The 13,354-nt window shown below is 37.9% G+C and overlaps 1 protein-coding gene across 2 annotated transcripts; it reads left to right on the forward strand.

Annotated features, from left to right (window-relative positions):
* Nucleotides 1-235: 235 nt before the first annotated feature.
* glt8d2 (glycosyltransferase 8 domain containing 2) lies at nt 236-10,662 on the forward strand. 2 transcript variants are annotated; one of them, XM_016681759.1, is made up of 10 exons: nt 236-421; nt 3,055-3,098; nt 4,677-4,763; nt 5,600-5,798; nt 5,887-6,004; nt 6,115-6,199; nt 6,795-6,907; nt 7,077-7,243; nt 8,099-8,211; nt 8,407-10,662. In XM_016681759.1, the coding sequence occupies exons 2-10, from the start codon at nt 3,080-3,082 to the stop codon at nt 8,583-8,585; spliced, it is 1,080 nt and encodes a 359-aa protein (XP_016537245.1). In that variant the 5' UTR covers nt 236-421; nt 3,055-3,079; the 3' UTR covers nt 8,586-10,662. The 2 variants fall into 2 exon arrangements, with proteins under 2 accessions (XP_016537245.1, XP_007572089.2); XM_007572027.2 differs by lacking the exons at nt 236-421; nt 3,055-3,098 and having other exon boundaries at nt 3,730-4,763.
* The last annotated feature ends 2,692 nt before the right edge of the window (nt 10,663-13,354 follow it).

Below are 13,354 nucleotides of genomic sequence, written 5' to 3' on the forward strand. Positions count from 1 at the left end.
AAACTAGAACGAAACACCAAGAATTATGGGAAATGTAGTTTTAAAGTGTAAAATATGGTTCTCCGCTCACTGATTAAAAAAAGTTTTTTTTAAATCAGTTATTTATTTCAAAAATATAGGAAACAGTCTAATTTAAAAAAAAAAGCACAGCTTTGCGGATTTTTACTGCTTCTCTATCAATGTGGCTGAGGTGGAACACTCTGCTGGCAACACGAAGCAGAAAGCCGTTATCCAGCCTTCTCTGGAGCAGAGAGCCGTTAGATAAAGTCGCTGGTGAACAAGACGAGTTAGACGGAGAGAAGAGGAAGATGAATAATAAAGAAGTTTAAGAAAAAAGAATAAAGGAATACATTTCTCCTTGATTTGTTTTACAACATGAACTGTGTAATCCAGGGATGAGAGTGTCAACGTCTCTTTTATGGTGAGTAGATTATTCCAGAAAGATTATTCAAAATGCTTACGATTTGTCTAACACACAATGACTAACACAATATCTTGCAAAAATATTCATATTCCCTATACTTATTCACATTTTAAGTTACATCCACAAACTTTAGTGTCTTTTGTTGGGATTTAGTGTCAAGAACACAAAACAGTGCAGAATCATGAAGTGGAAAGGAAAATTATATTGTGTATTTTTTTCTTTTTCACATTAAAATGTGAAAAATACTGTGTGCATTTGTATTCAGCCCCTTGAGTCAGTTCTTTATGGAGCTACCTTTCACTGCACCACATTTGCACATTCAGAGACTGAAACATTTGCCCATTCTTCCTTGCAAAAAAGCTCGATTGGATGAAAGGTGTCCTTTAACAGCAAGTTAAGTTCATTCTCATTGAGATTTAAGTCTGGATTTCGACAAATGGACATGCTTCCCTGTGGCATGATTATTTTTCTATAACATAGAAAGTACTGCTGGAACTTCTGTGTTTTCATCAGTTGTAACACATGGCTGCTCACACTGAACCAGGTTCTGGTTCTGCTGGAGGTTTCCTCCTGTTAACTGGGAGTTTCCTTTTCTCAGTCACTTCAAGCTTGTCCAGGAGGACTGAATGCTGCCAGTCACTGATTGGATGGAATCTTCTGGATTTCCTTTGACAGAAAACTTTTTAACCAACTAGAACAGAAAACTGAGCTTGACTCCATTCTTTGACACCAGGATCAATTGGAATAAATATATTTGACTTGGAATCTTCATGATTCAATTGAATGAACTTTTGTTGTTGTTGTGAATTGGCACTATATATGTACGCTGAATTGAATTTAAGTTAAATTAAAATTAAAGGTTTTCCACACATAACATTTTGCAGATAGGACAAAGATGTCAATTTTAGTTTCAGCTGATCCACAGCACCACATAAAACACAAATGAAATCTGCTTGTGATTGTAACACAGCGAAATAGGAGAAAGTTTAAGAATATAAGAACACTTGTGGAAGTCTCTGTGATCTGTAATGTGATCCAGAAAGATTTGAATTCATCACAATGGAGCGGTGCATGCAGTAGAATACACGCAGCATGACTTGCTCAAAAGTAAAGAACATCCTGTTTTTATTTGGGTTTATCCAGTCTGCATGTTCCTGCGGCTTCTGCAGCAAGTCTATGACCCAGCAAATATTAATCTGGTTAAAAAAAGGGAAAAATAGAAGAATATGGGTGGATGAATGATGTGGATGAAAGATGAGTGCACTGTAACTCATAATGTCCAGAGTGGATTTCTAATTGTTCAAATCTAGAACAGAAATGATGTAGGAAGTAGCTCTGCTTTCTGGAAAAAGTGTGTCTGCAGCCAAATACTTCCAGATGTGTGGAGGTTTTCCAAACAGTGACAAACAAAACTGAAGCAAATGTGCTGTGTGAAGTGAACATGTTTAATTTCAGCTGACATCAGGCTGAGTCATGAAAACGCTCTTCAAAGTTAAAGCAGACAGAGGAGGAAGAAGCAGGCCTGTACGTTTACCTTTGTTTGTTTCATAAACTCACATTATTGTCAGAGTTCCTGTGAAGGATCCTAACCCATCATTCAGCAACATCAGTGGGGGAAGAAAGGCTTTAAATTCATAGAAATTTGTGTTTGTTTAGTCCACCAGTGGAATAAGTTTGACTTTATAGAGGTAGAATGCAAACAGAGTTTTTTCTTTAAGCCTGGCACCAGGAAGGAAGGGAGCCGTGGAAAACAAAATCAGCCACATGTGTTGGGCGGTTTCTTGGCCATGAATTTCCTGCAGGTCACATCACAGGAGCAGTTTGTCTGAGCCAGAGGGTGATGCTCCCGAAAACATAAGACACAAAATTCTTCTGAAACAAATAAAACACCTTTTAATGACAGAAAAAATAGCCTGAATAAATACTAAAAAAAAAAAAAAAAACGTTTTCCATGTTTTGTTTTATTTCATTAAGAAATATAAGGGGGAAAACATACAAGTCAATCTGGCCCTATATGAGAAAAAGCATTTGATCACTAAACTTAATACATAGATGTGGTAGCTAACTGCCAAGGCGTAACTGGTATGTTTTTAACATCACCATGGAGAAATTCTGGTCCGCTCTTCTCTGCAGAATTCAGTGGTACTGAGTGGGATTTATAGTTCCATCAATTATGACTAAATGTCCAGGTCCTGAAGCAGCAAAGCCACCCCGGACCATCACCATGAGTCTGCTCCACACATATGAGATGGTTCTTTTTGCTTTGCGGTGATTTTGTGCTTTAAACTCTCCCATGTGTCACATTTCTTGTCCAGAATCTTTCATACTGTTGAATCATGAATAGTTAAGAACAGTTACTTTAACAGTGAGGTGAGGTCGTTCTGGGGTCATCTAGGACTGACTGGATGTGTTGTCCTGAACTTCAATAACCTGTTCATTGTTCCTTTCACATGTTTTTTTTTATGCAGTATTTGTTTTTGGAGTGCTTTACCTCCAGTGATATCCAGTCCCTGCCAATCAAAACACTGCAATTGGATTTACTTTTACAGCAATCCCAATAAAATCCACACTGACAAAGTGTCAACATAACTGACAATCTTTCTTTCTCTTTTATTTCGTGTGTTTTGCAGATACTACTTGGAGGAATTATGAAATATGCCTCTCCTGAAAAAAAGTAAGTCCCAAGTGAGATCCAATCAATGCTGTAGAGGAAACAATTACACATGACAATGTCTAGTTTGCCATACATGTGCACATAGTTTTTAAAGTGGAAGTTTATCAGAACCAGCTGTTGCCAGTGACAGACTCTTAAGTTTTCCTCCAGGGAAAGGGAGCAGGAACTGTGTGAGCAGTGATGAAGTAACCAGATGATACAAGTCTGTACTGAATTATGTTTTCTGAGTTTATTCACATAGAGAACAGCCAACTGGATCGCACAAACATCTGAGAGCTGTTCCAAAAAAGTAATCAGGATCAGCACCAAACATTCATTCTGCTCATGTCTTTTCTAAGATTTGTTTCGACCAAGTGCATCATGGTGCTTGTTAGCAAACTGTGAGGCAGCATAAATCACATGCCTCCAGCTCAGCAGTAGTGAAATCCTGCCAACTTTCCATGTGGACACAAAAAGAAGTCCACCTACCTTTGACAGGTAAAACAAAACAGAACTTCAAAAGCTCATGGTCTGGTATTTAAAGGGCTTTTTACCATAAATACCTGTCAGCATTTTATGGAAAAGGATTAGGGCCACTGAAACAAAAAAAAATAATTCTGACTTTTTGCTCAACATTCTGACTTCAATCTCAGAATTCTGAGGAAAAAAAGTCAGAATAAATTATTTATTTATTTTTTATTAGCCCTAATTCTCTTCCAAAGCATTTAATTTCTTTTTGATAGTGATAGTAGATTGTGGAAGCAATGCATAAAGACAAACCACAGTTTCCTGTAAACCAGATGTTATAAAAGGGGGACACAGAGTTTATTTAAAATATTTTAGGATCCCATTTCTTTCAGTGTGTCTGGAAAGTATGATCCAGGGAACAAGAGATTTTGCCAGAGGTGTTCTCTATTCTGAAAGCATTCTGACAGAATCGTTTGACTGAAGAGGCCAGAAGTGAGATGGTCTGAGGCAAAATAATGCCAAAATAAACAAACTGACAAAATTTGCACAGAATCTTAAAGATAGGACTGTAAATAACCTGTTTAGGTTTATCAGCAAAATGAGTTGATTTGGTGGTGAGTGTAAGCAGAGCAGTTCAAGTATGTCAGACTCTTACATTTTGTATTAAACCAAAGCAGGAGAACAGTGGTGGATTTAAAGTAGCTTCTTCTGTTATCCAGATGTGTTGCTGGTGACGAGTGAGAAATACACCCTTCAGCTTCTTCAGGGTTTCATCACTTGTGTTCAGTGTCACTACGACTTTTCAATGTCTGGATTTGAAATGGCACAACAAAAAGCTGCAGATATTTTTTCTGTGGTTTATTTAAATTTAAGAACAACTGAACTGGAACTGAATTTCCAATTAAATCAAATAATTGAGATAAAATATAATAGGATGACGACTCAGTCTACAATGAAATAAAAGGTATAGCACTTCAAGAATCACTTGTTTTTTTTCTCTTTTTATCTTTGCATTTGACATTTCCTTCCAATTTTTTCAGGTCCCTGAATTGTTTGCCTCTTGTCACAGAATTAAAATTTAGATGTTCTTCCAAGTAAATGTTGACTCTCAATTTTTTTTCCATGTGTCAGTCAACCAGGTTCTTATTATGCTGCTGGTGCTGCTGGCATGTTTGCTCCTCCATAGTTCACTGAAATCCTCCACTCAACTAAAAAAAGGTATGGCAGCTCAGATGTCTGATTTTCTGCTCTGAACATTAAAGGGGCAGTATTATGTGTTTTCCAGGCACATAGTTCACAATCAAGCAACTATGTTACCTCCAGTTGTTAGAAAAATTATATATATATATATATATATATATATATATATATATATATATATATATATATAAAAAATAAAGGGAACACTCAAATAACACATCCTAGATCTGAATGAATGAAATCATTGAATACTTTGTTCTGTACAAAGTTGAATGTGCTGACAACAAAATCACACAAAAATCATCAATGGAAATCAAATTTATTAACCAATGGAGGCCTGTATTTGCAGCCACACACAAAATTAAAGTGAAATGTTCCCTTTATTTTTTTGAGCAGTATATATTACTTAAAAGAAATTTGGCATGAAATTGGGCCTCTGCCTCTTTAAGAAACTCCTGCTCTTTCTGAAGCTTCGACTTCATGAAGTCCTCACATGGCTCCTCTATTAACCCTTTAACAACATTTTTACCAGCGTTGCACTGAGAAGTAGCTTGTATAATAAGCTCAGCAAATGTCCAGTTCCACTTCTTCTAACCCTCAAAGGTGGGGCTAGGTCCACCCAGGTGTTTAGCATAGCTGAGTGGTTACCATGGAGATTAAAGGATTTCTCAAATATGCATAAAAAACAATCAAGGCAACACTCGAGGTGTGTTTTTAATGAGGGAATAACATTATTACATGATGTAAAGCTCAAAAGAGTTGATTTTGCACAAGACTGCCCCTTTAACAATCCCTCTCAGGGTATCCCAACCAAATCTAACTCATCTCCACTTTCCATTTTTGGTGCCTCTCAGCATACAGGCAGAGCCACGGTTTAACAGCAGATCTCCCAGCTGAAGAGGCTGAAACAGATGATGTTGTTCCTGTTATCATCTGTGCCTCCGAGGAGCGTACTGGGGCAACAATGGCAACCATCAACAGCATCATTAGTAACACAGATTCCAATGTTTTCTTCTACATTGTTACTCTGCGTGATGCAGTCAAAATAGCAAGGTTTGTCACTGTCTTCAGCTTTAAATCAAGAATAAAGGCTTCCCTCACACCTTTCAGAATCCAGGTATCACTGTCTGTTTCTCTCAAGGACGTATATAGAGAAGACCAAGCTGAAAGGCATTCAGTATAAGATTTTAGAATTTAACCCTATGGTTCTAAGAGGAAAGGTGAAGCCAGATTCTTCTCGCCCTGATCTCCTTCATCCAGTAAGTTCTCAATTTTTACTCCTAAACTATGTTGTGAACACATATGCTAATCTACAGTCAGCAAAGCTTCTGTTTCAGACACGTGGAATAACCTCAACTGTGTTTTACAGCTTAATTTTGTCAGATTTTACCTACCTCTACTAGGGATCAGCCATAGGAGAGTCATATATGTGGACGACGATGTCATTGTGCAGGGTATGTGTTTAAAAACAGAATCTGGGTAGAGTTTAGATGTTGCTGTCTCACTGTTGATACATTTCACCATTTTAGTATCATATATAATGAGCTACTCAGTCAGACAGACAGATACATACATACATACATACATACATACATACATACATGCATGTATTCATGAGTGGACAGACGCACGGATAAAAAGATAGATCATTTTTGGTTTTATTTTTACCTCCTCAGATTTTTATGAATTCTTAAAATCTTTTCCAACATCCTGGACTGCCTATTTCAAATAACCTATGGCAATGTCATTTACATTTTTACAACAAAGTGCTGCACTGATTAAGTTTAAATAACGCTTTTGGCAACTGCTAGTTAAATTATTCCCTCCAAAAAATAAAAAATACTTTTGAAAATGTACAAAACAAATTTTTGAAATAGTTGGAAGTAGTTGTCAGTGTTTTGCTGTATGCTTTCATTGGAGAGTCAGTGTTTGTGAAAGTTCTTTATTGAATCAGCAACAATAATAATCTAAATGAAGAACTGCTCTTACGTTATATGATCAGCAATGTACAACTCTATGGTTATACCTTCAAATGATTATTATTTCCAGGTGACATTAAGGACCTTTACAATATAAAGCTGAAAGCAGGACATGCTGCTGCTTTTGCCTCTGACTGTGACTTACCCTCCACACATGAGATGGTGCGAAGCATTGGCATGCAGGTGCATTTCTACGGTTTTTAATGAAAACCACATTACACTGGATTGATTATGTAAATACAAATTTATATGAATTATTCAGTATTATATTTTCTGGGTTGTCGAGTGTAAGATAGATGATGGAGTTTATGTTGGTAGCTAAAGTCTGTTGTTTTCTGATCTTGTTCCTCAGACCACCTACATGGGCTTCCTAGACTACAGAAAGCAAGAAGTGAAAGACTTGGCCATCAACCCCAACCACTGCTCCTTCAACCCCGGAGTGTTTGTCGCAGAAATCAAAGAGTGGAAGAAGCAGAAGATCACCAAACAGCTGGAGAGATGGATGGAGGAGAATTTCAGGTGAATGGGAAACATTGTTTCTACAACTGCAAAGTTAATAAAAAATCCAGTCCTACAGTGGAGACATTCTGCTCATCTCCTTTTTGTTCTAATGGAGTCTCTGGTGCAGCTGAGTTAACCAGAACCCAAACAGAGGATCATCACTGGTCAATACTAACGGGGCTGGAAGGTGCAGGGTGATGGGTTGCATGGTATTGTGAGTGCCGCCAAATTCATCAGAAACTGGGTCAGCCTCCTCTGCTGTTGGAACCACTTGGAGCAGGAGGCATGTAGAGATGAATGAACCTTCATCAGGGCAGAGAGAGTGTCTGCATAGCACAGCATGAGATTAAATAACATTATTATCTGGACAATGCTGTGACATTTGGGTAAACACTGTAATAGTTCATATATGTGGAATACTTATAGCATCTCATAACTGTGATGCTGATGCCACAGAATTATTCCTTGTCAGTCTGGTTGATCTGGAGGTAAAAATATATATGATATAATTTCAGATGTATCCAAAAGGCTTGTTATTTACTTTAAGACATGTAGAATATTCACATTTCATATGGTATACATGTGTTTTTCTTTAGTTCACTGTATCATTTAGGCTTATTATGGATCATTTATAAATACAAAACATATATTTGGCTCTGTTAGACATTACAGAAACATCCAAGTCCTTTTCTTCTGTAAGCACAACCGATCCATTTGGAGTAGAGACAAGTAGAGATGGAGTGAACTGATGAATGGTTGAGGTTTTTTAACACAATGATGGAAACTTCTATCAACAGTTGGTGAGATGCAGCATCTACTTTAGTGCTTCTGTTTGGATATGCCTGATCAGTAACCCATCCCTCTCTCCAACAGGCAGAACATTTACAGCAGTGCTATGGCAGGAGGCGTGGCCACTCCGCCCATGCTTATAGTGTTTCATGACAAATACACAGCGCTGGATCCTCTTTGGCATGTCAGACACCTGGGTAAGATTCTGACTAACCTTTCAAACATGATAATGCCATGAGAAGAGAGAAAAACATGATCAGAAATCCAGACCAAAGCTAGTGAGCAAGCAAGTAAGAATATGCAGTTTCATGGAAGGGAGCATTTTAGTGACTAAGAATAGTTTTACACATGGTACCACCACATCAGACCTGCAGGATTTGTTTTGTCTTCAGGCTGGAGCCCCGATGCACGCTATGCAGAGAGCTTCCTGCAGGGGGCACACCTGCTGCACTGGAATGGTCCATTCAAACCATGGAATGACCCAGCCGTCCACTCGGATCTGTGGGAAAGGTGGTTCATACCTGACCCGTCTGGAAGATTCACTTTGACTCGGCCTGGCAGTGGCAGCTAAGGCCCAAAGCTGCAGTGACTGATCCACTCATTTCAAAATGTTTGACTTTTAGTCTGCTCCCACTAAAAGGCTTCCTTTGTGTTATAACTAATTGGGCTTCTTTTAACTCCTCCTCTCATTTTTGTGCTTATAAGTTTGTCTTATGTCAAAATGTGAACTTAATATGTGGAATCAGGGCCATACTTGAAAACAATCTCTGAACTATTGTTCCATAAATTATAAATCGTGAATGTAGCTTTTCAGGTGATAAGTTTGAAGTGTTAGGACTTAAGAGTTAAATAAACTCACACAAATAATTCATGGCAGAGAATGCTTTATGCATTTACATTTGTTTGGTTTTATTTAGGAACTCATATTGTATACATATATGCCTTTAAATTAATTATTTTCAACACAATCTTATCAATTCTAGAATGTCTTGAATGTAATTAGTAAGTATATACTAACAGAGTTTAAATAATTAAAGTTGTAAAAGAAACAAAATTCTGGTATTTAAATTTTATGTGATTTTTTTTTCATTGAAGTTATGAGAAGTGAAACAGGGAATCGTGTAGAATATTCATATTTCTTGTGGTGTATATACGTTTTTTTTAATTCTTAGTATTATTTAGGCTTACTAAGGATTATTTACAGATATGAAAAAAACATAGATTTGGCTGAGATAATTAATTATTTATCTGAATCAAACATAAATTTGGCTCAAATATAAAATTTTAATTTATTTTTAAAATACCCAATAAAAATCATTCAATTTTTCTTCAACTTTTTGCCCTTTCGCATGTATTTTAATATGATACTGGTGTGTGGGGTTGCCAAGAGATGCCTGCATAAAAGTTCTTTTTTATTGGTATTATTTATTCTTAACATTTTCTGAGACTGACTTTTGTGCTTCCTTTAGCAGAAAGCATAATCATTACAATTAATGGAAAAACCAATTGAAATTCATGATTCTGGGTGTAATGACTCAAGTTCACATTTATTTTATTTCCTGTCTTCATGGGTGAAGTGTATGCCATCAGGCAAAACTGCCTCGTAAATAACAGCAAACATTGTTTTTTTTTTATGCCAGTTTACAGCTGAGCTCAACGGTGCTGTGTGTAAGCCCCCAAATTTACTTGGAGGTCAAATTAAAAACCTAAAGTGATGAGTATTTTAGGGATGACTGGTTCTGATGGTACTGCCAGATCATTCATGGGTTCAACCCACATACTCAACTCTACTGCTCAACACACGAATGCATTCTCCTGACAGATGTGGCAACATTTAAAGAGAAATAAGCAGTTTTTTCCAACACTGTTTGTAACAACAAAAGAACACACATTTTCTTACTTTTTGTCTTGTTTATGTTGTTAGACTGTAGACTAAACCGGGTCAATGTCATGATAAAAACGATGAGCTGATGTGTCTTTACCTCAGAATGAAATGTAGCACTGAGGTCATCCTGTTCTGGTAGTTCTGGCTAAAACCGGTTCTCCAGCCGTTCTGGCTCCATTTTTATCCTCACCAACTGATACAAGCGTCTAAATCTCACTCCCATTTTTTATTGGTCTGATGTAATATTCTAATCATAAATGTGACACTTTCATCAGCTCTAAACAGAAAATATATCCTTAAAGCATTTGGGGGCTTACACACAGTGTTGTTGAGCTCAGCTGCTGTAAACCAGCATAAAAAACACCTACATACATAAAACATATACACACATATATTGCTTGATTTGTTGAACTACAGCAGAAGCTCTATCTACTTTTGCCTTCCTTTTGAACGCTGATATAACTCGACGTCTGTGACTCTGATATTGCTGCTGTTTCAACAGTTGTTGACTGGTTTTCATTCACTCACCTGGACTTTTTAATATTTATTTGAGCTGTTCATGTTCTTATGTATACGTTTGAATGTGGATTTTCACTGTTTCACACATTAACATTATTCACACAGGCTCCAGTTTCTTATCTAATGTTTGTTTTAAATGTTCCTTTAAGAAGTTGGACCTCAACACACTTTCTGCAGCCATCAACAGTTTCTACCCCAATACCAGCTGCATGTTTAAAAACTATTCTAATCAGCAGAATTAAAATGAGCGCATTAAAGGACTCAATGTTTGGTGCTTTGTAATCTATTCTAAAAACAGTTTTGGTGTTCTTTGAGGATGCCTGTCCTGTTTCTGCTGTTAATCTTGGAGTTTTGAGAATGTGACTATAAAATAGTTCCCAGACTTATTGTAGACGTTCTTAGATCTTCAGTGACTTTCTTTCACTTTTCAACTTTTCTGGCTGTTAGCCAATCAAATGTGTGCTCTCAAACAAGTTACTACATCTCAACCTGGTCAGGATGGAATATGTTCTACAACCTTCAGCACCACTTAGTAATACATTTAGGTTAATGTACATAAAGAGTTCACTTCTTACTTAATGAGGCTTTTCACTGATTGGTTAAAGTGATAAAAGAGGAGGTCTTATCAGCTGACTGCAGATTACACAGAGCAAATTCAGGCAGGAGTTTATTATAAATCACATGCTTGACAGGAAATGAAAGCAAAATCATCAGAGCCTCAGCTGTCTGGAGACAACATCCAAGATCGACAACAATTTTATGTTTTGTTTTCACACCCAGCCAGGCCTTTGTGTGGGATCAGCAGGTGAGTACAGCTATTTGTGTTTAGAAAGTGGCCAAAGGGAACTGAAATGCAGCAAGTATGAAACAATCACCATGCCGTCTTTGTTTTGATTTCTGAAAGCTGGAAGCTCTTGCATCACTAAAGCTTTGACTTTCACTTCCTGTGGGCTTCTGTCCTTGTTATACAGAAAATACACAGATACAGCAGAAACAAAAAGCTTGTTGCAAATACAATGTGGATCACATTGATCTTAACTTGCTGGAAATATTGGAAAGCTGAATCTTAAACAGTGACCCAGAGTGCAGTGCAGTCATCCATAGCTGTTTCTGTTTGCTGCAGCGACATCCTCTTTGTGGTTTTAAACTTTTTTTTACATTTGAAACATATAATCATGACAAATAGAAGAAAAGCGTATGTAAGATGAATTGCACGCATCAGCAAAGCATTGTAAATGCCACAAGGCTTCAGGGTTCACCTGGACTATATAATATTAATATGTTTTAATATCTTTAGGACATTCTTAAAGGCTTGTGTTTGCTGAAACTTGTCACCAGCTCTGTTGTCAGACATGGCAGCTCAGGATCAGCCACTCTGCTGCATCTGCCTGGATGTGTTCACCAAGCCGGTGGCTCTGCCATGTCAACACTGCTTCTGCTGTACCTGCATCACCAAATACTGGGACAACACTGACAGATGCCAGTGTCCCCTGTGTAACAGGCACTTCACCAGCAGACCAGAGCTTCAGACCAGCATAGGAATGTCTGGGCTCAGTGATCAGTTGGAGCTGCTGACTCAGCAGACCGCCTGCTGCAGCTTGGAACCACAGCCTGATGCAGGACAGGTTGTGTGTAGCGTCTGCACCGACAAAGCCCAGATGTCCTGTCTGGTGTGTCTCAGCTCCTACTGTGAGACCCATCGGGTGTTCCATCAGATGATCCCAGGCCTGAAGAGACACACTCAGCTGGATCCTGTGGAGGGACAGGAGGACAGAATGTGCATCAAGTATCAAAAAGCTTCAGAGAAACTTATGTGCCGATGTGGCCTTTTTGTGTTGCTTGCATGTTTTATTTTTATAATTGCTGTGTGCTATTTTGTATTTATTTAACTTTATTGTATTTATTGAACTATTTTGGATTCATCTGGGTTTGTTGATTAACTTCTTTTGTGCATATTTTTATGTCCATCATCCAGAAGCTCCTTGCCTCTCTGGAGACAGAAACCTGCCATGATGTTCATCATTCACTCCAGTTTCTATTATATGGAAAACTGTTAGCCTCCCGTTTTTATGAAAAGTGCTCTTTAATTAAATTTTTAGAAGGCTAGTTTTCTACTCAGCAGATTCAACCACTAGAGGGCAGGATGTTCTTGAGAATCTTTTAAACTATAAATTATGTATAATATGAGTAGCCTTGGGCTGCACAGTGGTGCAGTTGGTAGCGCTGTTGCCTTGCAGCAAGAAGGTCCTGGGTTTGATTCCTGGCCCAGGGTCTTTCTGCATGGAGTTTGCATGTTCTTCCTGTACATGCATGGTTGTTTGTCCTCTCTATCTCTGTGTTGCCCTGTGACAGACTAGTGACCTGTCCAGGCTGACCCCACCTCTCACCCACAATGTTAACTGGAGATAGGCACCAGCAACCCTCCTGACCCCACTAAGGAGCAAGGGTGTTAGAAAATGGATGAATGGAGTAGCCTTGTTTTTCTATTATACTTAAACAATTCTCTAACTGGTTACTGATGTGATCTAGCACCTCACAGCAATAAGAAGCCAAATCAAGAGAAGTACTGTGTTATGTCTGCTCTGAAACCAAATCAAAATCTAGGAAGTGTGTGTACTTCAGGGACAACATTTAAAAAATGACAGGTTCTCGAGAATCTCGGGGGCAGGAAGAGGAATGGGGCACTTTATGGAGCAATTCCTTACAGACTCTGATCAGCTCCAGCACCTGGCTTGACCCTCAAGCTTGTTCATGTTTTTGCAGCAGTGTCCAAATGGTCGGCCATGTTGGCCAAAATCCTCAAACTGAAAATGTAGAAACTAACTCCGTTGTGAATTCTGAATATAAAGTGCTCAATAAACATTTAGAGTTTTAAATGAAAATAACAATATAGACACATATGTGTTGAGAAGAGATGTGTACATTTATATAGATTT

This window comes from Poecilia formosa, unplaced genomic scaffold (genome assembly GCF_000485575.1).
Source record: "Poecilia formosa unplaced genomic scaffold, Poecilia_formosa-5.1.2 Scaffold292, whole genome shotgun sequence".
Taxonomy (NCBI): Eukaryota; Metazoa; Chordata; class Actinopteri; order Cyprinodontiformes; family Poeciliidae; genus Poecilia; species Poecilia formosa.